Raw genomic sequence first — 22,376 nt, 5'->3', positions numbered from 1 at the left:
TGGGTATAATTGGGCTTGGGAAACATTGAGAGTGAGTGAAGTGTGATTGTAATCTTCGTTGTATCAATAATAGAATCTTGTGCTGCTCACCTCAAGGACGTAGCTTACACCGACCGAACCATGTTCGATTTTGTATTCTACAATATCGTCTGTTCATCCGGAATATGCCCGTAATCGCACGGAAACCTGTACTATCTAACGGATAAGTATTTACACATTTCGAAAGAAAAGAGCAAACGAGTAAATTATGCCGCGATGACCGGAGACTTGCTAGTTATTTCTGCTTAACTAATCTGATCAGTTTCTGTTGGAAGCAAGAGCAATGTGGTTCATGCAAACGTAGCGTCCGAATCTCATAGGCCGAGGGGTCTCTAGCTAGTAATGCCTTGGCCTATAAGATTTTCTCAAAATTCTAGATTCAACTTTCAAGTAATTGACGGGGATGAAGAAAAAATCGTGAATCTAGATACCAAATTAGAGTCGCCACCCATCGATTTAGAAAGGACCGTGATCGCGATAATGTTAAGTAAATAAAATAAATTGCAACGGTAGAACGTCAAGCTGGAATAGCTCAGTTGGCTAGAGCGTGTGGCTGTTAACCACAAGGTCGGAGGTTCAAGCCCTCCTTCTAGCGTCATTTTAATTCTCTCTTTTTTCCTTTTCGTTTTTTAATTTTATTTTATCTGATAATAAAATAGTTTACGAAAATAAAAAAGGGAAAAAGACTAGTGATTACGTGAGCGGCAGGATTCGAACCTGCGCGGGCAGAGCCCACATGATTTCTAGTCATGCCCGATAACCACTCCGGCACGCCCACCCGTTTGTATGTAATCTTCCAAATCTTTGATATTATTACTTTAAATAGGTCATAAGCAAACAATTATTTTCTCGGAAAAAAAAGGAAAATAAAAGAAGTGTCTTTAAGATGTTTAGCTTACAGCTTAACATTTTTTTTTGACAATTAATTTTGGCTAATCCTATTTGAAGATCATGACATTGCGCGAATGAATTGTCTTTTTGTACATCGTATTAATGATGTAAAGATCGGCTAAAAGAATTGATATATACAATAGCATCCGATGGTAACACCAAAGTAAATTTATCATACAGGATAGCCGACTCGTATGCTTTTTTATTAGGTCATCAAATAGGCCGGAGATGAGATTTTTCTATACTCTTACCATGTCCAACGTGGAAATCCATTCGTACAACCATACGCCAACCTCGTAATACATGTTAACTTTATATCATGAATCACACCATCAGCCTCACTCTTCGTGTAAGGAGCTAAAATTCGAGCTAGGCGTAGTTATGGAAGATCTATTTGCACTTTATGTATTGAAAAAGAACTCGAATGCTCCGTAACTTAATTCATTTGATTTAACATCCGTAATGCCTTGTTTCGCTTGAAACTTGAAATTCTCGCGAACCCACTTGAATTCAGATTAGGGTTTAATCTAGCTGGCTGATCCAATCCCATCACAGAATTGCATCGAAGACCAAGTGCCTAATTTTGGCCAAATTTGCTTTTTTAACAAGGCTTTTGTCCCAGTTTGACATGGCGGATCCTGCTAAAAACAGTCGCCCCACTCAAAGGCGATCCGTTCCTCATGCTTTTGACCGATTCCGATCGTAAAGGCCAGCCCCTAGCTTACTTTAGAAACCAAACCCCTTTAAGAACCAGCACCCAATTTCACATTTTTCACTCCACAACCGTTTCGATTTACTCGCATCCTCCTCGCTTCTAAGAGAAGTTCGGAAGAAAGGGTTTCGAGGGAACGCGGGCCGAGACAATGGCGGACGATGCAACTGCCAAGGCCGAGAGGGACCGGATCTTCAAGCGGTTCGACGCCAACGGGGATGGCAAAATCTCCGCCGCCGAGCTCGGCGACGCGCTCAAGACCCTCGGCTCCGTCACTGGGGACGAGGTCAAGCGCATGATGGCCGAGATCGACACCGATGGCGACGGCTTCATCTCTTACCAGGAGTTCACCGACTTCGCCCTCGCCAACCCGGGCTTGATGAAGGATGTTGCCAAGATCTTCTAAATTAGAAGCTCTAAAGGGTCTTTGTGACATTATGATTGACCAAAATTTTCCTATCATAACCACATGGTTGAGGAACTTCAGCAATTATCATATCCACAACACATCACGTTCACGTTAGCTGAAAGTTCCTTGCTGTTGTTGTTAGGTAAACAAATCAAGTAAATTGCATTAATCTCTTGTGTCTTTTCCCCTGTTGGGGTCTGCATTCTTATCGATTAATCAGTTAGTGTATGCTAATCGATGAACTCATCTTTATGCTTTCTCTAGAGCAACTTGATGTCTTATTCATTTATTAATTTCGACATACAGGTGAGATGCCCCTGTTTCATTGGGACAGGTAGTTAAACAGTCGGATCCTGTTCTAATTTTTTTTTTTTTGGGCTTCTGGGTCTGCTCAAGAGCAACTCAAAAGTGTCTCTTTCTCGTCCCTACTTCAACGGGAGATTTGGTGGACGAAGGAGACATTAGAGTGACTTGGCTTCTTGCACATTGAAAAGCTTGTGATCATTAGCTTCTACCCAAGGACTTCCCACCTACCCTTATCTTTGCGTCCTCCTCGTTCTAATTTCCTAAAGGCTTGTCTGGTTCACCTAAATCTCAAAGCAATTGCAGCAATCTTGGCTTGCCTAATTTTCCATTTCTACAGTATACCTGGAGGGATTCTGTATGTATCCTCCATGACCATATCAATCTTTTTCCGGGACTGTTAACTGAAAAAATCTGTACCAGATTCACAGTTTCTCAATACAAGCTTTGAAGTTATGTACACACGCAATCGGACCAGAAGAGTTCCGAAAATTTACATATTTCCAGCAATCTTTGCGACTCCGATCTCCACAGAAACCTCTAGTTCAAGCAAAGCAAAAGAAATGGTTAAAAAAGGTAGCGACTTGGCACTGTATGTCATTGATAGCAGAAGTAATCGTCGTCCTCAAACTCCGAAACTCCAAGCATAGCTAGGGCCAAGTGTTTGTTCATCTCGCTCTTGGTCTGATGCAGTTGTGTGAGATAATCCACTACAAATCCGTTTCCTGGGAAGCCAGACTTCTTTTTACTGGCCAAAATAGGTTCGTCGTCCCCTCTTAGAATAGCAGCGACCTCTTCAATGCCCGGTCTCCGGGATTCTTCGCTAATTATGCATGCCGCAGCTGCTTGAATCATTCGAGCGATTTGCTTGTGGCTTTTCAAAGTGCGTCTCAGCCTCGGATCGCCCAGCTCTTCTATCGCTCCTATGCCTTTATTTAGGAGAGGCTTTGCCTGCCAAAAATGTGTTAACTAACTAGCAGCTAGGCAAAGATCACAGTATAATGCAAATGTTAGGTTTCAGCTTTTGCTGATCACTTGTCAATGATCATTCTGCTCATAAGCATTTGTACTTTTCTCTTTTCATCTTCTTCTTTATATAAAAAAAAATAGAAGTATGCACATCCTTGAAAGTAACCTATCACTCACAATTTCTTCTCGGTGTTGTATCAATTCAGTACATCTAGCAAAATGTACATTAACACATGCAATCCAGCTTGAGAGTAGAGTGGCTCTTAGCAAAAAGCACATTAGACATCAGGATCACAGTATTCTAGCTGGATAATTTGCCAAGTTAAGAACTTCTATGCTACTTTCCAGTGATTTCCTATTTTAAGGCAAATATGGTGATAGCACTAAGGCGAACAACCGCGAAGATTTCTAAGCAAGCTCTGATAAGAAGAGACTTCACGGAGCTGACGGTCTCGATAAATTCCTACACTCAAAAACCTTCTCAAACAGTAGCCAGTCTATACTTTGGAAAACCATCCGAACCAGAATATTGCTCCTATCAACATGTATCTTGTTAGCTTGAAATGTGGCAATAATGGCATCTGTTTGCATTTACTCATCGACCCCATAGATATCATTAGACTGGTAAGAGATATTCTAAAAAATCGTAGGTATGTGGCGTCCATATGGACTAGACACAAAGCCCAGGCTCCAGAGTGGTCCCAGTTAAAGGTGGTTCACCCCCATTAACATAGATTTATAGGAGGACCTAACCTTGCTTCCCATGTTTCTTAACTAGCCACTGAATGAGGACCAATACATTCAGCCCTCATGAAGTTAAAAGGAATTAAAAAGGCAACAGATTGAGCATGTTAACCTACCCACAGCACCAAGTTCTCCTCTCCGGACGGCCTTCTTGCTTCAATTGGTTTTCGACCGGTTATTAACTCCAACAAGACAACTCCGTAAGCGTAGACATCCATCTTGTCCGATACCTTTCCGTGCTGGAAATATTCAGGTGCCAAATAGCTGCTCATTCATGTAAACAGTAAATGGGTGAAGCAGAAAGAGACTCAAACTCAAATGCAGAAAGACCATTGCTTTGTTCTGCTCATAGGAGAAGCTTTCTTTAGATGATTACCCAAAGGTTCCTTTCACAGTCTTGCACAGGAAAGGGATTGAAGGTGCTGGTGTCCATGTAGCAAGTCCGAAATCACACAGCTGCAAATTCATTCCCGATTCAGAAATCGATTACAATCGCATGCATATGACTTCCTTTTTTCTCAATAAATTATCGAACAGGGTAACATTTTGGGGACGCCTATATCTCACCTTGGGTTTTTTGTTGGCTGAAAGGAGTATATTCGAAGGTTTAATATCTCTATGGACAACACATCTTTCTGTACCGCTATGCAAATATGCTATAGCTTCTGCAATCCCAACTGCAACTTTATACCTCATCGACCATGGAAGCGTTGAACGACCCTTCAGTCCTTTCTTCTTGTCTGCAACACAAAATTTCAGAAACCACTTCAATTCATACACTTGAACACAGAAAATAAGCCCTGAAAAGGTAAGAAAATATACCGTACCGTGCAAATGGCGCCCTAAACTTCCGCCGGAGACATACTTGTACACCAAGAAGAAGCCCTCCTCGGAGTCCATGCAGAACCCAACTAAAGGAACGACATTAGGGTGGCGAAGGGAGCTTGCAATCATCAGTTCTCTGCAAAATGCCTTCGCACACTCCTTGTCTTCTTTGTCCAAACGTTTCACAGCCACAGAAGTCCTCAAAACCCCAGTTCTGCCTCTGAACACGTAGCTCAAAGCCCCTCTTCCCAGAACCCTGCCTACCCCGTTATAAACAAAATCAGCCACAGCTCCAGACAACACGTCAATCTCAGTAAAATAAAATAACAAATCAAACCAACGCATCAAGTTGGGCCTAAAAAAGACCCAATTCTAATCCTGAAGAGTATTTACAGACCTCACGAGTCTTCTGCATTATTACGCACCATGACTGACCATGCTTCAAAATACACACATAGAATGAATTCAGCTAATCTTTCTCCACCCAATTAAGTACCTTTGGAGAAATTTCGGGTGGCAGAGACAATTTGGCTGTAGCTGAACCTGATCAGTGTATTGGTAAGAGGAGTGATGCTCTTCTCCAATGTCTCAATCCGCCTCCATTTCTGCTCCTGCTCATGACTCTCCAAGCCATTGTCCAAATTCACCATCAAAATGGTCGCAGCATCGGAGGAATTCAAGTTCATGGACTCCAGCTCGACCTGAGAGCAGATGCTGAACCTGAAGGACGAGTGAACGGACTGGGGGTCAACGCTGGTCAACCGGGCGCCACACCCTCCTGATTCTGCGAGAAGCCACGCCTTGTTGTGCTCCAAGTTTTGATCTTTATCGTCATTCTCATCGCTGTGGCCACTCTTGGGAAGAAAACAGGACAATCCAAGATCCCAAATCATGTTCCTCAAACTGGGTCTCACTTTCTTGAACTCATTAGGCTCGAAACAGTAATGCCCAAAGGATGAGGGAGTGTTTGGAGCTTGTGAGACATTGCAGGTCTCTTGGGAAATCCCCATTCTCCCTCCTTTTCTTTCACCTTGCTTTTCCTTGAAGCGAAATCTCACTGAGATTAGACTCCAAAAAAAAAAAAATTTCTCACCGAGAGAGCACAGAAACCCAGGAGGAGCCTCTAAAGCAGAGGTGAGACACAGACAAAGACAGGTGGAGAGAGAAAAACACCGTGCGAAAAGAAAACAAAAGCACTTCTACTTGGACGTTGATGGCGAATTTCTCAGTGAAAGAGAGAGAGACAGGGACGGGCAATGTATGCGAAATCTGCATACACAGAAGGTGTACGCATCGAAATCTGACAATGCTAAGCAATGCGAGTAGTCGAGAGAGAGACAGGGAGGGGAGAGAATGCGAATAACAAATAAAACGTGATCTGGGGCTTATAATAGCTTTAGTTTAGTGACATTTATAAAGTGAATTAGGTGATGAACCCCGCTTAAATTAGAGGGAGATCCATTATAGAATTCCAGAAGAGAGGAGGGAGATGAGTGTTGGTTGCGAGGAAGAAAGAGATTCGGTCTGTCAAAGGTGAAGTGGGCAAGAAGAAGCCCACAAAAAAAGGCTTGTTCGAAGTTTCGGATGATGACAAAATAAGACGACCAAAGAGAAAGGACCAAAAGGCAAAATCCAATGCTTAATGGACTTGACAAGTTCGGCTTTTGTTTTAAGTGAGACTTTTCACTGTTGAAACGTGATTCATACTTTCTACGTGATAGGAAACACATGGGTTTCGCTCTATGCTGAGCGGGCGAGGATTCGAGGAGACACCCTGGCGAGGATGCCCACTCGCATCTCGATTTCTCTTTGTTGCTTTACGTCTTACTTCGATTTGATTATGTGTCGAATTCTAACATTTACAGGATTAGCTTAGGCCACTAATTTTCGACGCAAATGCTCATATTTAAAAATGTTTCCATCTTTAGAGGTTTAATAAAAATAACGCAGGTGCCAAAAGGAATAATTGCAAATATAAAAATTTATTGCAGTGACATGTTTGATAATCGTATTAATTGTGCCGTGTTGAGTAATTAGCTTTATTAGGTATGTCGTGTTCGTGTCGAGGCAGTTCGACATGTTTATCGAACGGTGTTGTGTTCGGATTAACCGTATGAAAAGTATATCTCCATTTCGATGCAACATAATTAACACGACACGACACGGATTGCTATCACGAAAAGAAAAGAAAATTCTAATTTAGTAAGCATTGAAGTAATATGGCAATTAAATAAAAGATATTCGAGGATAATATAATTATATTGATCGAAATTCATGTCACTCTGTGGATTGCATTTTGAGGGAGGTTTCTTTTCTCTTTCACAATGGATTTAATAAGACCATTAATCTCCTTAATTGATTGTTTACATTGGCGATTTATCACCTTATTGATTACAATGATAACTGAAAAATCTTCCTTGTATGTGACAAGAAAAACATCGGAACAAGAGTAATTAGTAATAACCCAAATCTTGTTAGGGTTTCAGGTTTATGACTTTTCGGGAATCAGTAGTGTTAATGTCCAAAATCAGACCATGGTGGAATGTGTGATTAGTGGTTCGGTCACCCTCCAACTCTCCTTAATTCCCAACAACCTCTCCTCATTGGCCAAAGCTAAACTTGGCAAAAGCGAAGCCAATTATATCTTAATTTGAAAAAAATAATGACAACAAATGCTGTCCTCTAGTTCAATAATTGCTGTAAAATCAAATCTGATGCCACAAAGGTTGCCTTTTTCTTGCCCTAAATTTTGCTGTAAATTTGCCCTAATGAGACGGGATCAGGATCCTCTCGAATTGAGGAAACCCGTTCTAAGTCTGTGTTTCATCACCCTGATTCGACGAATCGTATGCATTTGCCATACTAAATTAAGATCTTATCTCGTGATGACTGCCCGTGTCTTTCAAGATGGAACTGCCATATTTGCCAAAAAAGGTCGACAGCAAAAGATTTGTATGGAAGGGTGGTGGAATTCGAAATCTCACGCCAAGTAATGATGCATCCCACCTGGTCCCCCACGAGATAGATTGGAAGATTAAAGAAGTTCCTAAATTTATGAATTAACGTCAATTCACTTCTAAATCTTTTAATTTTGCTAATTTAGTCTTAAATCTTTTGATACTTTGCAATTGTAGTCATTTCGGCCAATTTTGGCTGAAACTCGCTAACGTCGACCCCGGTTATCCTATGTGACATGATCGGCGTTGATGTGAATAATTTTTTTGAAATTTGTATGTTTTTCGAATCATTTATTTATTTATTCTTGCCTTGTCTTTTCCTTTTGTTTTTTTTTTTTTTTTGGTTCATTGTGGCCGGCGAGGGTCGTCGGAGCTCGCTGGCCACCGGGCAATGGTTGTAAAGCCCTCGTCGGACGCTGGAGAGGGTTGTGGCCATCGAGACCATTGTGAGGCCGGGCTCGCCCAAATCATAACGGCCGCGCACGAGGTCGCCTTTGCCGATCGAACGCAAGGCCATGGCAAGGCGGCCTCGCCCACAATCGATGAGGCCATGGCGAGGTTGGCCTTGCTCGGACCATCATAGCAATGGGCGAACCCCACCCGGTGGCTTGCGAGCTCTAGCGACCCTCGCCCGAAAAAAGAAAATGAAAAGAAGGAAGAAAGAAGAAAAGAATAAAACAAAATGATAACCAAATGAATGATTTTGGAAATATTATAAAGTTAAAATAATTGTCTACATTGGTACCGGCCATGTCATACGGGACGTATGGTGTCCTCGTCAACGATTTTTGGTCAAAATCGATTGGATGGATTACTTGGCAAATTGTTAAAAGATTTAGGACTCAATTAACCAAATTAAAAGGTTTAGAATTAAATTATCACAAACATAATATATTTGAAAAGATTGTAATATTTCCCGAATTTAGGTACATGAATTGATGACTCGAGTTAGTAACTAGTCACACCCATCGTGCACCACGATTGGTTAGGCCCAAGCACATACCCACGAGGGCCTAAAGCAGCATGGCATCTTACACGTGGCATCTCTTCGAGCGGTACATGTGTCGGTGCCCAACCCGAACCCGCCAGCCAAGCGACACGTGTTTGGATACGAAGTCGAAGGTGCAATTGATTTGGTGGTCCTTGCCTCGCCATCGTCATTGCATGGCGCACGATCGACCGACGGTTCAACGGCGATTCGCCATTAACGTCTTCCTCCTAATTCCTTAATCGACGGCACAAGAGCGCCACAAGTTCAATGACGGGGATCTTTTTCTTATTGAGGAGAGCCGCTTCTTCTGGCTGTTCAACCATCATCTCTGCTCACATTCCCACTTTGGGTATTGGCGGCTTCGGTTGGAGAGGACGTGGATGATCACGGATTAAGGCGGAGATTAGCTTCGCTAACCAACCTTAAAGGTCCGACTTTTTTTTTTGTTGGAAAATGGCACAAATAATCTATGAACTTTGGCTCAACGTGTAATGTAATATCCGAACTCATAATTTATTCAATATAGTCATTGAACTGTCGTCAAATGTGCAATGCGATCTTTAAATTTTATTTTGCTCGAAGGACAATATTGAACATTTTTATATAATTTATGGATTAAATTAAACATGTTCTAAAAATTTATGAATTATATTGAACAAATTGAAAGTTGAGGAATCACAATGCACATTTGGTTAAAGCTGGGGATTACGTTGCTCGTAAAGCCAAAATTCAAGGACTATATGCGTCATTATCCAAAACAAAAATGAAGAATTTTAATTCCGTCTATCTCCTGTTTTGGTAACATCAATTTGTTTGGGAGTTCGAGCTGGTGGATGGCTTACTAAATTTCTAGGGAACATCATACGGTCATTGTCAACATCGAATCCGTTTAGGCAACATGATGTGACAAACATCAATGGATGGTACAATTTCCTTAAAAAAGGTCGGTACCGATGTGTTCCATCTGATCCTCGAGTGTATTGAATGCGTTTAGCTCTTCGATTGGAGCTCGGTAGCTAATTAGCTATCCACCTGATCCAACGTCGTTGATCACCACGAGTCCAGACAAGTTGTCGGAGCCTCCAACGGATGACTTTGGCACTCGAGTTTTCACAGGGCAGTTCTTTTGTGTGGCGTGTGGTCATAGGATGTCTTAAGGGAAATTATCAAAACAGTCATAAATCTAAACAATCGTAATTGAGTTAATTCAATCATAAATCTTTTTTTTTTTTGCCAATTCAGTCCTAAGCTTCGTCGGCCCTAGGGTTGGAAGAAAAAAAAATCTAAAAAAAAAAATCACAAAATTTTAAAAATATTATAATATTTCTAAAAATGTTCATGTAAGCGCCGACAGTGCCATGTCAATATCGGCTGACCAAGTGAACTGAATTGACATAGATGCAAAAGGTTTAGGATTGAATTTATTAAAAAAAAAGTTTAGTAATGAATGGGCACAATTGCAATAAGTTTAGGATTTTTTGGGTAATTCTCCCACATGTCCCGAACAAGCTTTCGCAAGTCAAAGTAGATTAATCCCAGGACGTTGTGTTGCATGGACAAAATCGGAATTTGAAACCTTGCACTTCTTTAGATGGCATTTGCCTAACCGTGATTCTTAAAGAGAGACTTTTTTTAGAACTTACATTATGCGGGAAAAATATAAAAAAGTCATCTACTTATCGTATTGGTACCAATTCAAAACCTTTAATTGGACTCATGTCCTAATCTTTTTGCATTAGTACTAATTGAATTCATCCGGTCAATTTTGATTGAAAATCGCCAATGTCTCGATGGCATGACCGGCGCCGACGTAGATATTTCTAATAATACTTTGACTTTTTAAATAATTTTTTTATTCTTTTTTCTTATTTTTACTCTTTTTTATTTTACTATGGGCCTACGAGGGCCGTGACACCTCGCCAAATCTAGGACAGCCGAGGGCGCTGCGACCCTCACCTAATATGGGCGATGCTGCGAAGCCCGGATCGAGCGAGGGCTTGTGGCCCTTAATCCAATCTAGTGAGGATCGGTTAGTGGCCCTTGCCAGCCATCAACCAAAGAAAATAACATAAAAGAAAGAAAAAGAAAGAAAAAACTATTAACATATTATTAACAATGTTCACATTAGCTTTGATCATGCCACGTCAAACAACCGACGTCCACATTTGGCTGGATGAACTTGATTAGTACCAATACAAAAAATTTAGAACTAAATTGATCTAATTAAAAAATTTAGGACCCAATTATTATGCTTGATTGACTCCCCTAGACTTATTGACTCTGGAAGGGTATCGCAATATTTACACACAGCTCTCGAAAAAGAAAATAATAACTCACTCGAAAGATGTTAAATTTGATTTCAAATGATCACTCAAAGCACAATGAATGATGAATTTGATTCTTGAGCTGAATTACTCATGTTTAACTTTCATTTCCTATGATCTTTGTGATGTTGCGCACAGGATCCGAATCAACCGACTGGCCGCCACAGTTATCCGGAGATTCATGCATAAGTTCTTCAGTTGTGGACAAGCAACTTTTGATAGGCAAGAAATCCTATCGCCGACTCTTCAACCATTACTTTCAAACAAACATTGTCTACTATCTCCTCAATTCTCACTTATTCATTTATCAATACATACCCGGCAGATAAAAACTTCGATTTCGACATGAACATTCCAACAATCGGTCTTTACTCAAGAATGCCATAGTTTCCTACTCGACAGGAAAGACCTTTATTTTCCTCGACAGCCGGCACTACCACCTCCGTTTCTGACTTGTGGTTTCATTGACAAAAATAACGGAGACCGAGAGACGAACCTATTTATGCAACAGATTTGAGCAATGCATCCAGAACGACTTCTCTTGTTGGCAAAGCTGGAATGGCACCTCTCTCCATCACAGTCAGTGCGCCACAAGCATTTGCAAACTTAAGGGCATCTCTTAGCCGGTCCTCCTCCTACAAGATCAAATGGACAAGAAATTTATTGAGGGGGTTACAACAGTGACAGTTAAAGAGGACACCGGATGTGCGACAGAGACCACTGAGCAGAATTATGTAGGTCATTCGTGGAGGACTACTTTCCCAATGTGCTTTATTGGTCCTCATGCCTACTGTAGCGAAAGATCAGTCTCCTAATGTGTTGATTATTTGCTTGGTTTTATAAAAATACTGCAGTCTTCCGTTTGTATGATCATAGCATTATCCATCCACCGTGAGATTCTCTGAGGGCATGTGGTTTTTGGAAGTGCAATGTCTGCTTGTTTTTCAGACAACTTAAACCGAGTGCATATTTTGTCATACTTTTCTGTACATTATTGCCCTGCTAGCCCCTATCTCACATCGATTTTTGCGCAAGTGACAATGAGAACCCATGTTAGACGGGCCCTATGTCCAATAAGAGAATGGTCTGGCATGATAAATGGGTCACTACAATCATGGTGGTAAGATATACTCCTTTTTGGGGTCAACTCTCGCAAGGTCTTGAGGTGGATCACTGAGAAACACCCCACTCTGGATCATTAAACTGTCAAACTGTCTATCCACAAGCCATGTCCAGTGTGGCTGTTGCTATTTTTTGTGCACTATGACTATGTCATACCTCTAAAATCCGCTAAAAGCGACGGTGCTTACCAAGCTTCCAACAGCTTCAGAGTGGACATGGAAGTGCGAGTCTTCATAAACAAACTAACCTGACAAACCTCAGTGCCTCAAATGTATAAAGAGTGCCATTTCTCAAGTGGGATAATCGCTGATGAGCAGATTATGTTCTTGGAAATGAAAAGATGTGGTTAAAAATAAAGCATTACCCGAAGCAAGGAGAGATCAACAGCTAGTTGTGATAATATTCCAGCTACAAATGCATCACCAGCACCGGTGGTGTCAACAGCGTCCACTTTCAAACCCTTGACTCTCCCACTAAAATCCTACAATATGATAATTCATGAACCAAAATAACAGCTTTTCAAAAAAATAAGCATCTGTAAGCCAGCTATTTATATGTATTAAAAAGTTCGCAGTTTTCTAGGACTTATGATGCCACTGCCTACCTTGGTGTAGTACCTACAACCATCAGGTCCCTCTGTTACAAGAAGCAATTTGAGATTGGGATGGTAAAGCTTACGAACGACAGCATCATCGTAAGGATCTTCTCCTTTGGTCAGAAAAGAAATCTCTTCTTCACTTATCTGAATTTATGCGGGAAGACAAACATGTTAAAAAGGCTGTCTGCGCTTCATGCTGTACATCACAACCCTTGGAAGGACCAAAAAGAACTATGGGTGCACAACCGTGATAGACTCGTGGCCGAAGCATTGTCCATACCTTAATAATATCTGCTATTTCCCATATACTCATGATTCCTTCCCTGGCACTGTCCGCTGAAGGCCACAAAGGAAGCCTTAAATTGGGATCATAAGACAGGACGACACCAGCATCCTTTGCAGCTTTTGCTGCAGCAATGTGCGCGGACTTGCAAGGTTCTGTTATAAGACTTATGGAACCGTAGTGAAAGATCTTTGCCTGACATGAAATTCAAAATGTTTTGAGACATGTATTAATCACACCTGTGCTCAGTAGCCTCACAGAAATAGAACATATTAGTCATATCTAAGTTGAAACCTTTTTTCTGGCAAAGCAAAAGAAAATGAATTCTTGGTGTCTGTGTTTAATTCTCAGAGTGGAGCCAAAGATAGTTCAAATTTATTAGAAACTTTGGCGTGTCTAGACTAGGACATGTATGGCTCGTGTCTTAATTTTGTAGAAACTCCAATATATTTTTCCCCCTCGTTCCTCCTGAACAAATCATTTCCACCCAATAGACCTATAAAAACTTGTTGTAACGAGACCAATTAGTTTTGAGTTGGTGTCCTGTTGTGTATCTACAAAGGAAAAGAAGGTACAACATTCCAGAGAATTATCAGAATGTAATGATAGCTTGGCAGTCATGCATAAAATCAGCAAATAGCAAACATCTCGGTGGCTATGCTAACTACTTTACTCATTGAAACTAACCAGTTTGGCAGGTGCTTTGTAGTTAAGGGTAACTCAAACCATATGGAAGTATCATGAAAATTATCAATCTCCTTAGTTTGTGTATTCTAGCATGGAACTGTGTTATTTTATACTCTTTGATTAAAAAACTTCATTTTTTGACGTGATTGGTTCCCGAAAATAAAATGGTAACCAACCTTTCTAATTAAGTCATAATCCAGTTCAGATTCTTCGAGCAACATATCAGCACTTGGATTGCGGTAGAACATGAATTCGCGTTCCCCATCATTCCTTAGTGTAACGAATGCTAAAGCTGTACGAGCGCCAGGATCAAATCGCATCCCTTTGCTGTACACATTATTTTCCTTTAAAATGTCAGCAAGCATGTACCCAAATTCGTCTTCACCCACCTGTGGAGGTACATAGAGAACGTTATCTCAGAAAGCACGTGACACTTGATTAGTTCCCTCAAAAATAAGTAGCAGCGTGATTGCTATGCAGATAAGTCGACTTGAATTACCTTAATAGATGCACAAACTAATAACAAGCAATCATACCTTCCCAATGAAGGCGGATGATCCACCAAGACGGGATATGCCCACTGCAACATTAGCAGGTGCTCCTCCTGGAGCTTTCTTAAAAGCAGGTGATTCAGCCAATGAAAGGCCACTAATAGTCGGGACGAAATCAATTAGCATCTCCCCAAAACAGACCACGAGAGAATTATCTTTTGTTTCCGGCGCATCATTACCACTAACCGCTTTTCCTAAAAGAACATATACAGATCACGTTAGAATTGGGATAAGTTGATCAATGCAGTGACATTTGAGAAACTTAGTCAATGCAATGCAATTTTTGTACAACTTAATTGCAGCCACGTCGTAGAACAAAAAGTTGATTTTCATTTCTTTCCAATACTTCCAGCCAAAATTACGTTAATAATCCACATCATAACAACTTATTAATGGCCTATTCGCCTGTGAAAATCTATGCCAATTTTGGAGTTAATAATGTCACCAGTGAAATTCGTCACTACCAAGCTTGAGGATGACAGCATTACGAGATTTGTTCGATGAAAAACCAAAGAGCACTTTATAGTGTCCGATTGGGCTCCCCTCGGAACAGGCCAAGTTTCGAGCACACGTTTATGATCAATCTCTTAGCAGTTTGAGTTTCTAGGACAAAAGTACAGATGAAAGACTCGAATGCCATTACTTGGGGCCTAACGTAATCTAATCCTCTTGATATTCACAGATTCTCGGAACAAAACTTCATGAGTGCACCCTCTTCCAAATGCTGTGCCATTTCTAAGAAGGATCCGCGGAAAATATGGAACCGAAAATGCAATTCGCCCAAAGCAGTAGGTTCACAACTTGGTAAGGACTAAAACCACAAAGCAAGCAGAAAATCTTAACACAACCGATTCAATCTTGTGCACAACTCGTCGATATATGGACAACAGACACGAAACTCGTTTCCCAAACTAAAAAGAGCAACAAGAAACACAGTTACTAAATTACCTTTCACGTTCAATCGAGCAACCGAAGACAGAGGCGGGCAAGTAAAGGTAGAGACTTTCACCGTTTGGCGCCTACAGCTCATAAAATTTCGTCGAGAAATGGCTACGCCATTGAAGCACACAGCACTGGAGTGAAGGGCCATCACATAAAAGAACAAAGTTGAGGTCTTTCTCAAGTGAGATTGACGTGACCCAGAAGCGAAAATTCTATTTTGAAGATCTGATCACCGAGAAAAATGGCAGAAACAAGACGCAGAGAACTCGAAAACAGGACGCCGTGCTGTTCTTGCAAGCAAATGCGATCAAAGTTTAGGATGATGAGGAGGCGTTGAAGTCGAGGGTGTTGTGGGAAGTGGAATTGGAAGCATTGGTTTGACCGAAAAACAAAAATCAGAAAAATGGGAAAGACTCCGATTATGATTCTCAGAACAAATTAAGCATCAGTTGACAGCAGAGGAGACAGACGCTTGTGGTTTGGGAATAGCGGAGGAAGCAAAGACGAGAGGACACAGAGACACACACAGAGGAAAGTTCTTTGTCGTGAATTTGGCTTTCAAGTGATTTTTGGACACACAACGAGGTTTCAGCTCGAGTGATGCTCCGTTTGTCTGTTTCCACGTGGACTCCTTCCTCTCTTTAATCCATTTCTTCCCTCTCCTCGGAAAAACAAGGAAAAATGAATATTGCGATAGAGTTGAATGTACGGACGCTTGCATCGCCTATTACAAGACAATTTTAGAAGATGCTTTACAATTACCATTTCGTGAAATTTCAAAGAAAACCTATTGTCATATTCCAAAAAATTTAAAAGGGAAAGTTAGAAAACAAAACAAGTAAATCATTGGTGAATTGAATTGCTAACTTGGATGTCTAAAGAGTTAATTTTTTTGGAAAGGTTTAAAAATAAAAAGACGAAGAGAAATTGGACTTAAGAGCGACAAGTTTTCACATCCCCTTATTAAATGCGTAACCTAATTCTTGAATTATATTAAAAAATTTAATGTCGTCTTTTTGAAACTTCAAGTTAGTTATTCTATCGGGTAAATATTTTTTCTCATTATTTTCACGTGTTGATAATTATCTCCTTTGTCTTCATTGAAGGATGCCTGTGATTGGTCGATAATAAGTTATGTGACATTGCTCGCATACAAAATTTTAATTGAAATTGAAAGTGGATAATTTTCCATGTCCGTACCGTAACCCCGTCATTGACGTGATTTGAGAAAATATCGTTTCGGTTTGGGATGAAGGAAAACAAGACCCTTTTATGTGTCATCATCTTTTGATAGTAGAATTTCTTTTTGATAGATCTCAATGTAAACTTCGCTACTATAAATCGAACGATTTTGGATTATTCCTAGGCTCCATTTGTTTCGCAAAAAATGAGTTATTTAAAAAATATTTTTCAACATATGATCGATTATATCGGTCACAAATTGTTGTCGGTAGTGTGTTCGTTGACTAATTATTTTTAAGGGATATGCCATCATTTTTTAGAAAACTATTTTTCAAATAACTCATTTTTTATGAAATAAACATAGCCTTAGGGTGCGTTTGGTTGGTGAAGAACTCTATAAGAAAGGAAAGTGATTTTCCGAAAATCATTTTTCAGGAAAACAACTTTTTTTTTGTTTGTTTGGAGATGTGTTACCCAAAACATTTTCCGGCGTTTGTTTCTCATTTGTTAAATAATTTCAAAACTCATGACCTATTTGAGGCCAAAAATTAAAAATTTGAATTTTTAAATAATTTTTATTTTTAATAATTTGTTTATTTTAATTATATTATTATATATATTAGTTAATATTATTTTTTATTTTCTTTTTGTCTTTTTCTTCTTTAGCCGAGGCCCGATGGTCACGAACCACACGAGGTTGAGCCTTGCCGGATCCCAACGAGGTTGAGCTTCGTTGGCCTCGAGTGGGCGAGCTTGCCATGTGACTAGTGAGGTTCAACCTCACGTGGTCGGCAATCGTCGATTGAAGAAGAAAAATAAAAACATGAAAAGAAAATTAAAAATTAAAATATTTAAAAAAGTAGAAAAAATAAAATAAAATTTTGATAGGAGCAATTTCGAAAAGTGTTTTCACATCTTCAAATTGGGGAGTTCACTTTCCTAATTTTATGCATGAAATTTCCATTGACAAGAAAGTGTTTTCCATTCACTAAATCATTTTCAGTGAACCAAATGGGAGAAAGTCTAAAAAATCAATTTCCTAAGAACACTTTCTCTCAAACAAACACACCATTGCCCTTAGTTGTACAAGTTAGTTGGCATGCATTTCAATTATTGCACGTGTAGTAACTTTTCATATTTTGTGTTTTAGACTTCATTTATTTCCATCAAAACAACTTACAAAAAAAAAAGAAAAACAATTCTCCGAATTTTTTGGCTTTTGGTTCGAGGAAAACAAGCTATTTAAGATTTTTTTTTTCAACCAATGAAAAATACTCTTTTTAAAAGTGGAGAAAATGTTTTCCTCTTTTTGAGAAGAGTAAAATATTTTTCTCATCTTTCGTTCCTTCTCCCTTTCACATTTCCTTTCTTTTTAATATTTTAATATTTAATTATTTTTAAAAAAATTGAAATTTTTTCATTTTTTAGTTTCTAATTTTACTCTTTTTTTTTTTTTTATTTCCCCTTCTTTTTTGGCTAGTCGCCGGCCACAAGGGAGCAAGGCCAAGCCTTGCGACGTCGCCCGAGGTTGGTGAGGCTCGACTGCCGAAATCTAGCGAGCTTGAGCCTCGTCGGTAGGTGGTGAGGCTTGGCGGCCTGTCGGCAGCGGAAGAAGAAAGGAAAAAGAAAAAATAAGAGAGAAAAAGGATAAAATAAAATAGGATTTTATTAGAATAATAAAAATAAAAAATTTACTAAAAGACGTATACGATGAAAATTTATTTTTCTTATCAAATGAAGGCAAATATTTTCTTGTTCATTTTCAAGTTTCAGCCAAACACCGAAAAATTATAATCATTTTCCTTAAAAACGAGTTCTTGAAAAGAATTTTTCAAAAACACCACTTTTTTTTTTAAACAAACGGAGCTTTAATAAGCCTACTTGCCTACTCGGGTAGGCGTGAGCCTTTGACCTTAATCTTTTCCGCAAAAGGTTCGTGCAAACTTTTGGGCCAGAATCCACAACTCGGCCGTCTTGGGCAAGGCCTTGAACCCAACCCAAGCCCACCGACCATACTATTTTCACCTTAAAGATTTGAATTGCTATATGTTTCCCATGACTATCCATTTATTTATTTATCGTTTCTTTTCTTCAAATTTGTAAATACATGCTAATCCCTATTTACATCCTATTTTTGAACAGGTAGTTCTCCATCTCCATTTCTTCTAAAATGGAGAAAATTCCAAATAAGGTTTTGAAGTGCCATCATTTTTTCAAGTAAGAGCCTAAAACAGGCTTTATTTCAAATAAGTTCCCGAAGTAGACATATCGTCCGCAAAGAAGGGGCTGACCCAATGGCCGAGGGGTATTTTCATCATTTATTATTTTGAATTTTCCTTTTTTATATTTTTTTTCCTTGTCTTTTTAGTTGTTTCCTTCTTTTCTTTTTCTCTCTTTCCTCCGCTGGCCATCACCGGACCTCATTGATGGCCGACAGAGGTCGCGGGACTCGGGTGAGGGCAGCCCTCACCTGACGTCGGCGAGGACAACCCTATCCCCCACTTGGGCTAGCGAGGGCGACCCTCGCCTAAGGCTCGGCAATGGTCGAGGAAGGAAGAGGGAAAAACAAAAAAAAAAGAAAAGAAAAGACAAGACAAGTAAAGTGAAAAAAATCAACAAATTAAAAAAAAATACAATTAGACTTTTTTACTAAAATATCCCTTCTTCGGTGGCCGGATTGTGTCTCATTTTCTACGTACAAGAATTAAAAAAAAAAAAAGTAAATATTCACGAGATCTTCTGCAAACGTCAAGGAAGTCAAGAACGTAACACTCCTTTTCTCTTTGCTTGCCAATATGGACTCCTCAAAAAATTAATATGTTTTTTTTTTTTTTTAGGTCGATGTCTTTGACAGTGACCTTTAATTGCTAGGAGGAAGAATCGATAGCCCTCACTCATGACGAGACCGGCCTTTTTGGCTCAAGTCTTTGTCAATCTTCTGGCCAAAGAAAGCAAAAGGTCTCTCTCTCTCTCTCTCTCTCTCTCTCTCTCTCTCTCTCTGCTTTGATCTTTAGTAATGGATAAGAGAAGTCTTTGTCAATTCGCCTGAAATCCGCGAGCTTGCGGGCCTCTAGGGTTCACGCGGTTTCGAGCTTTCCAACTTCCACTTATTCCACCATGGACAGCCTCCAGAAGCCCCAGCTGCAAGAAAATTCTACACATGCTTTCCTCTTCTGATACCCCGGAGAGCAAGCAGCTCGCCCGAAAGACGTAAATTCCGAATCCATGATATACTTATAGCTCGAAAGAGATCGATTCCGGCACGGGAATTCTCTTTTTCCCTTTATGATATGGTGAATAAAGCTTATGCCACGCGCTTAATCCCTCGTACGTACCAAGCAGCTGAACGAACACTGGCCATGCATTTATGAGAATTTATTCACCGATTTCCTGGTCAAAATTCAAAGAATCGTCGAAAAAACTATATCGCCGTTTACATGTGCAATAACACGAGTTTTGGTCACAACTGCCCTCATTACCCAAAGAAAAGAATATTCTCATTTTCAATTCACTGTTTTCTAACCTAGCATATGTGCACGTGTTGTGCGTTTGCACCAAATTGAAATTTGAAAGACTGAGCAAAACAACATTATTGTTACATATTTTGAACTATCGGATAAAATAAATCGATTGATAAGATACACAACTTTAAAAAGGAGATACATACGGCGAAAGGTACGAGTTATTTAAGATATGAAATCGTTTTAGGAAGGTTATTATTGGAAAGAAAATATCCAAATTGCAATATTGAAGTAAGTGGGAGATTATACTAGCTTTTGTTGGGCAAGCTGCCATAACTTTTCGATGAGATATTTGGTACGGCTCTAGAGATGATTTGTAAAAAAAAAAAAGAATTAACTTGCGCATTTGCTGATGGATACAATTTTTTTTTTTAAGTGATAAAGTATATTTAGGGAAGAACATAACAATTGAGATCACGAGGTCCCGTTTCTTTTGCGCAATAATATAGATGATTTAAGAGTGCTCGGGACATGACCCAAATAACATTTTGATAGGCCTCTGATAATTTCATGTTGAACAAAAGTTAAAAGTCCTTGAGCCATAAGAAGACGATCTTGTTAACAAATGTCCTCGGGCATTTTCTTACCATGCCCCACAAAGCAATGTCCTCGTTTTTTTACCGATCGTGCATAACACGAGTAACAAATCATACTTCGGACAAGTTCTCTTTGCTTTGATATGCATTAGAAGGCACTTGTTTTTTACGCCTAATTAAGGAAAAGTCTGTCGCGTTCGGCTCGTGTGTTCGTCTCTCGTGCCACGTATGATCAGTCCATCCACAGTTACAAATCTTTATATTGAACGGGTATGATTAAGAACGGCCCCATCTGTATCCGTCCCTAGCATATTCCGATCCCCTGTCTTCATAAGTTCCGGTGGGGTCCACACGCTTCCAACGACCGACGAACGAACACCTATTTGACACGTGTCATTAAAGGGGCCCACTTTTCAGATTATTCACACCTCCTCTTTTAACTCACTTTTTTTTTTTTTTTTTTGAAACGAAGTCTACTTCAAACCATTTTTTGAAAAAAAAAAGAGCACTTGAGGCCATTTTTCGAAATTTTTCCTAGAAAATCAAGGACATTTTCCACCTCCGAATATACATGAAAGCTCGTATATTCCATCAACATAATTGCCAATCGCGTAGATGTGCCATGAAAGAAGAAATGGTCAATTTCCCCCCGTCTTACAATTATCTAAGGGTGTATTTGTTTTGGAAAAAATACAAGATTTGAAAAATATTTTTCAAAAAATGACTGATTAGATCGCTTAGAAAAAAAATTAGCCAAGAGAAAAAGTTTGCGTTATCGATAACATTTTATGTTTAAATATATTTGTGGGTAATGAAAATATTTTTTATTTATTCATTTTTTGAAATGATAAAACCACTCATTTTTACGAACTTTTTTTTTTTCCAGATTTTGAGTTTTCTCTGATACATACGCACCTTAAATTTAATTCCTAAGAGCATGCTTCGATTTTTTGCTCTCTTCACTTTATTTAATGTGTATTGGCGTGTGCTCAGTAAGCAACAAAAATAAAGTGTAAGGGCGTAATGTGTATGCCAAAACTTGACATTTGGCAGATTTTGGAAAATCATCTCGTTACGAATTATGTGAATTTTTAATTAATGAAATCAAGTTATAAATACAATGTGAAGAATTTACACGCATATATGTGGAAGGAAAAATATTTCGAGACTTGAATTTCATTGTCGTAGGGTTTTCATAAAACAGAAATTATCAATATTTTGAACCTAGTGGAATCTAAAACATCTCGTAGCTTGAATCTATTTGCCATGCGTATTTTCAACGTATGCGATAATGTCACCTTATAGTGGCATGATGATTTAATGCAAGGGAAGAATCGAGTTCTCTCACTCTAGAAGTCTCGAGATAATCTTTTCGATTATTGTTGTATCGGCTCAAATAGAGGCTGAAATAAATCCAGGTTTTTTTTTTCTTTTTGCGAAGACATAGATCGGATTTATTAGTGAGGACTTCGTTTTCCCACAATAGAAAATAGCTCATTGTTCAAATTTAGTACTTTTCCTTAAAACTGGAGAAAGAAGATCCGATCGGGCTTTCTAGCAATGGAAGATTAGTCGCGGAAAGATTTGTTTGCTAGCTCGTGCCATCGACAAGAAATTTGGCTGCCTTAGTAAGCTACCTTTGGTTGCTAAGCAAGCTTGATTCTTCGGGTTCATAAGGTATCCAAGATACACGTTCCAATAAGCAATCGAGTTGAAAGCCATAGCGAGAAGAGGCGACCGAGTGAGAATATACCTACCTACCTCGGGGTAGTTGTTGAACTTTGAGCGGA

At 39.4% G+C, this 22,376-nt stretch overlaps 3 protein-coding genes and 2 non-coding genes across 6 annotated transcripts; 2 read left to right on the top strand and 3 right to left on the bottom strand.

Moving 5' to 3' along the window:
• The first annotated feature begins 560 nt into the window (after positions 1 to 560).
• TRNAN-GUU lies at positions 561 to 634 on the top strand. Its single transcript has one exon. It is a non-coding gene; the product is annotated as a tRNA-Asn (tRNA).
• A 101-nt stretch (positions 635 to 735) lies between these two features.
• Positions 736 to 817, bottom strand: TRNAS-AGA. The gene has a single exon. It is a non-coding gene; the product is annotated as a tRNA-Ser (tRNA).
• Positions 818 to 1,674: 857 nt separating this feature from the next.
• LOC115746336 (polcalcin Bra n 2) lies at positions 1,675 to 2,236 on the top strand. The gene has a single exon (XM_030682094.2). It carries the CDS (start codon positions 1,794 to 1,796, stop codon positions 2,046 to 2,048), a length of 255 nt encoding a protein of 84 aa, XP_030537954.1. The 5' UTR covers positions 1,675 to 1,793; the 3' UTR covers positions 2,049 to 2,236.
• Positions 2,237 to 2,717: 481 nt separating this feature from the next.
• LOC115745913 (probable serine/threonine-protein kinase PBL7) lies at positions 2,718 to 6,235 on the bottom strand. Its single transcript, XM_048273824.1, has 7 exons — positions 5,990 to 6,235; positions 5,389 to 5,954; positions 4,895 to 5,152; positions 4,635 to 4,807; positions 4,444 to 4,523; positions 4,184 to 4,331; positions 2,718 to 3,305 (listed from the first exon to the last, which is right to left on the bottom strand). Exons 2-7 carry the CDS (start codon positions 5,900 to 5,902, stop codon positions 2,952 to 2,954), a joined length of 1,527 nt encoding a protein of 508 aa, XP_048129781.1. The 5' UTR covers positions 5,903 to 5,954; positions 5,990 to 6,235; the 3' UTR covers positions 2,718 to 2,951.
• Positions 6,236 to 11,362: 5,127 nt separating this feature from the next.
• On the bottom strand, positions 11,363 to 15,877 carry LOC115745990 (probable fructokinase-6, chloroplastic). 2 transcript variants are annotated; one of them, XM_030681702.2, is made up of 7 exons: positions 15,354 to 15,877; positions 14,391 to 14,599; positions 14,031 to 14,243; positions 13,165 to 13,362; positions 12,891 to 13,028; positions 12,651 to 12,767; positions 11,363 to 11,799 (listed from the first exon to the last, which is right to left on the bottom strand). In XM_030681702.2, the coding sequence occupies exons 1-7, from the start codon at positions 15,493 to 15,495 to the stop codon at positions 11,665 to 11,667; spliced, it is 1,152 nt and encodes a 383-aa protein (XP_030537562.1). In that variant the 5' UTR covers positions 15,496 to 15,877; the 3' UTR covers positions 11,363 to 11,664. The 2 variants fall into 2 exon arrangements, with proteins under 2 accessions (XP_030537562.1, XP_030537646.1); XM_030681786.2 differs by having other exon boundaries at positions 14,391 to 14,590.
• Between the last annotated feature and the right edge of the window lie 6,499 nt (positions 15,878 to 22,376).

This window comes from Rhodamnia argentea, chromosome 2 (genome assembly GCF_020921035.1).
Source record: "Rhodamnia argentea isolate NSW1041297 chromosome 2, ASM2092103v1, whole genome shotgun sequence".
NCBI lineage: Eukaryota > Viridiplantae > Streptophyta > Magnoliopsida > Myrtales > Myrtaceae > Rhodamnia > Rhodamnia argentea.
Note: the sequence above shows the minus strand (reverse complement) of the source record. Positions and strands in the feature narration are given on the sequence as shown.

What these genes read in the sequence shown, in the direction of transcription:
- LOC115746336 (XM_030682094.2), top strand. Translation starts at nt 1,794, where the DNA reads ATGGCGGACGATGCAACTGCCAAGGCCGAGAGGGACCGGATCTTCAAG.
- LOC115745913 (XM_048273824.1), bottom strand. Translation starts at nt 5,902, where the DNA reads ATGGGGATTTCCCAAGAGACCTGCAATGTCTCACAAGCTCCAAACACT. An exon ending in TTTAGGGCGCCATTTGCACG is followed by an intron (nt 4,808 to 4,894) that starts GTACGGTATATT and finishes TTTGTGTTGCAG; the next exon opens with ACAAGAAGAAAGGACTGAAG. An exon ending in CAGCCAACAAAAAACCCAAG is followed by an intron (nt 4,524 to 4,634) that starts GTGAGATATAGG and finishes ATGAATTTGCAG; the next exon opens with CTGTGTGATTTCGGACTTGC.
- LOC115745990 (XM_030681702.2), bottom strand. Translation starts at nt 15,495, where the DNA reads ATGGCCCTTCACTCCAGTGCTGTGTGCTTCAATGGCGTAGCCATTTCT. An exon ending in TGCTCGATTGAACGTGAAAG is followed by an intron (nt 14,600 to 15,353) that starts GTAATTTAGTAA and finishes ATGTTCTTTTAG; the next exon opens with GAAAAGCGGTTAGTGGTAAT. An exon ending in TTGATCTCTCCTTGCTTCGG is followed by an intron (nt 11,800 to 12,650) that starts GTAATGCTTTAT and finishes TTGATCTTGTAG; the next exon opens with GAGGAGGACCGGCTAAGAGA.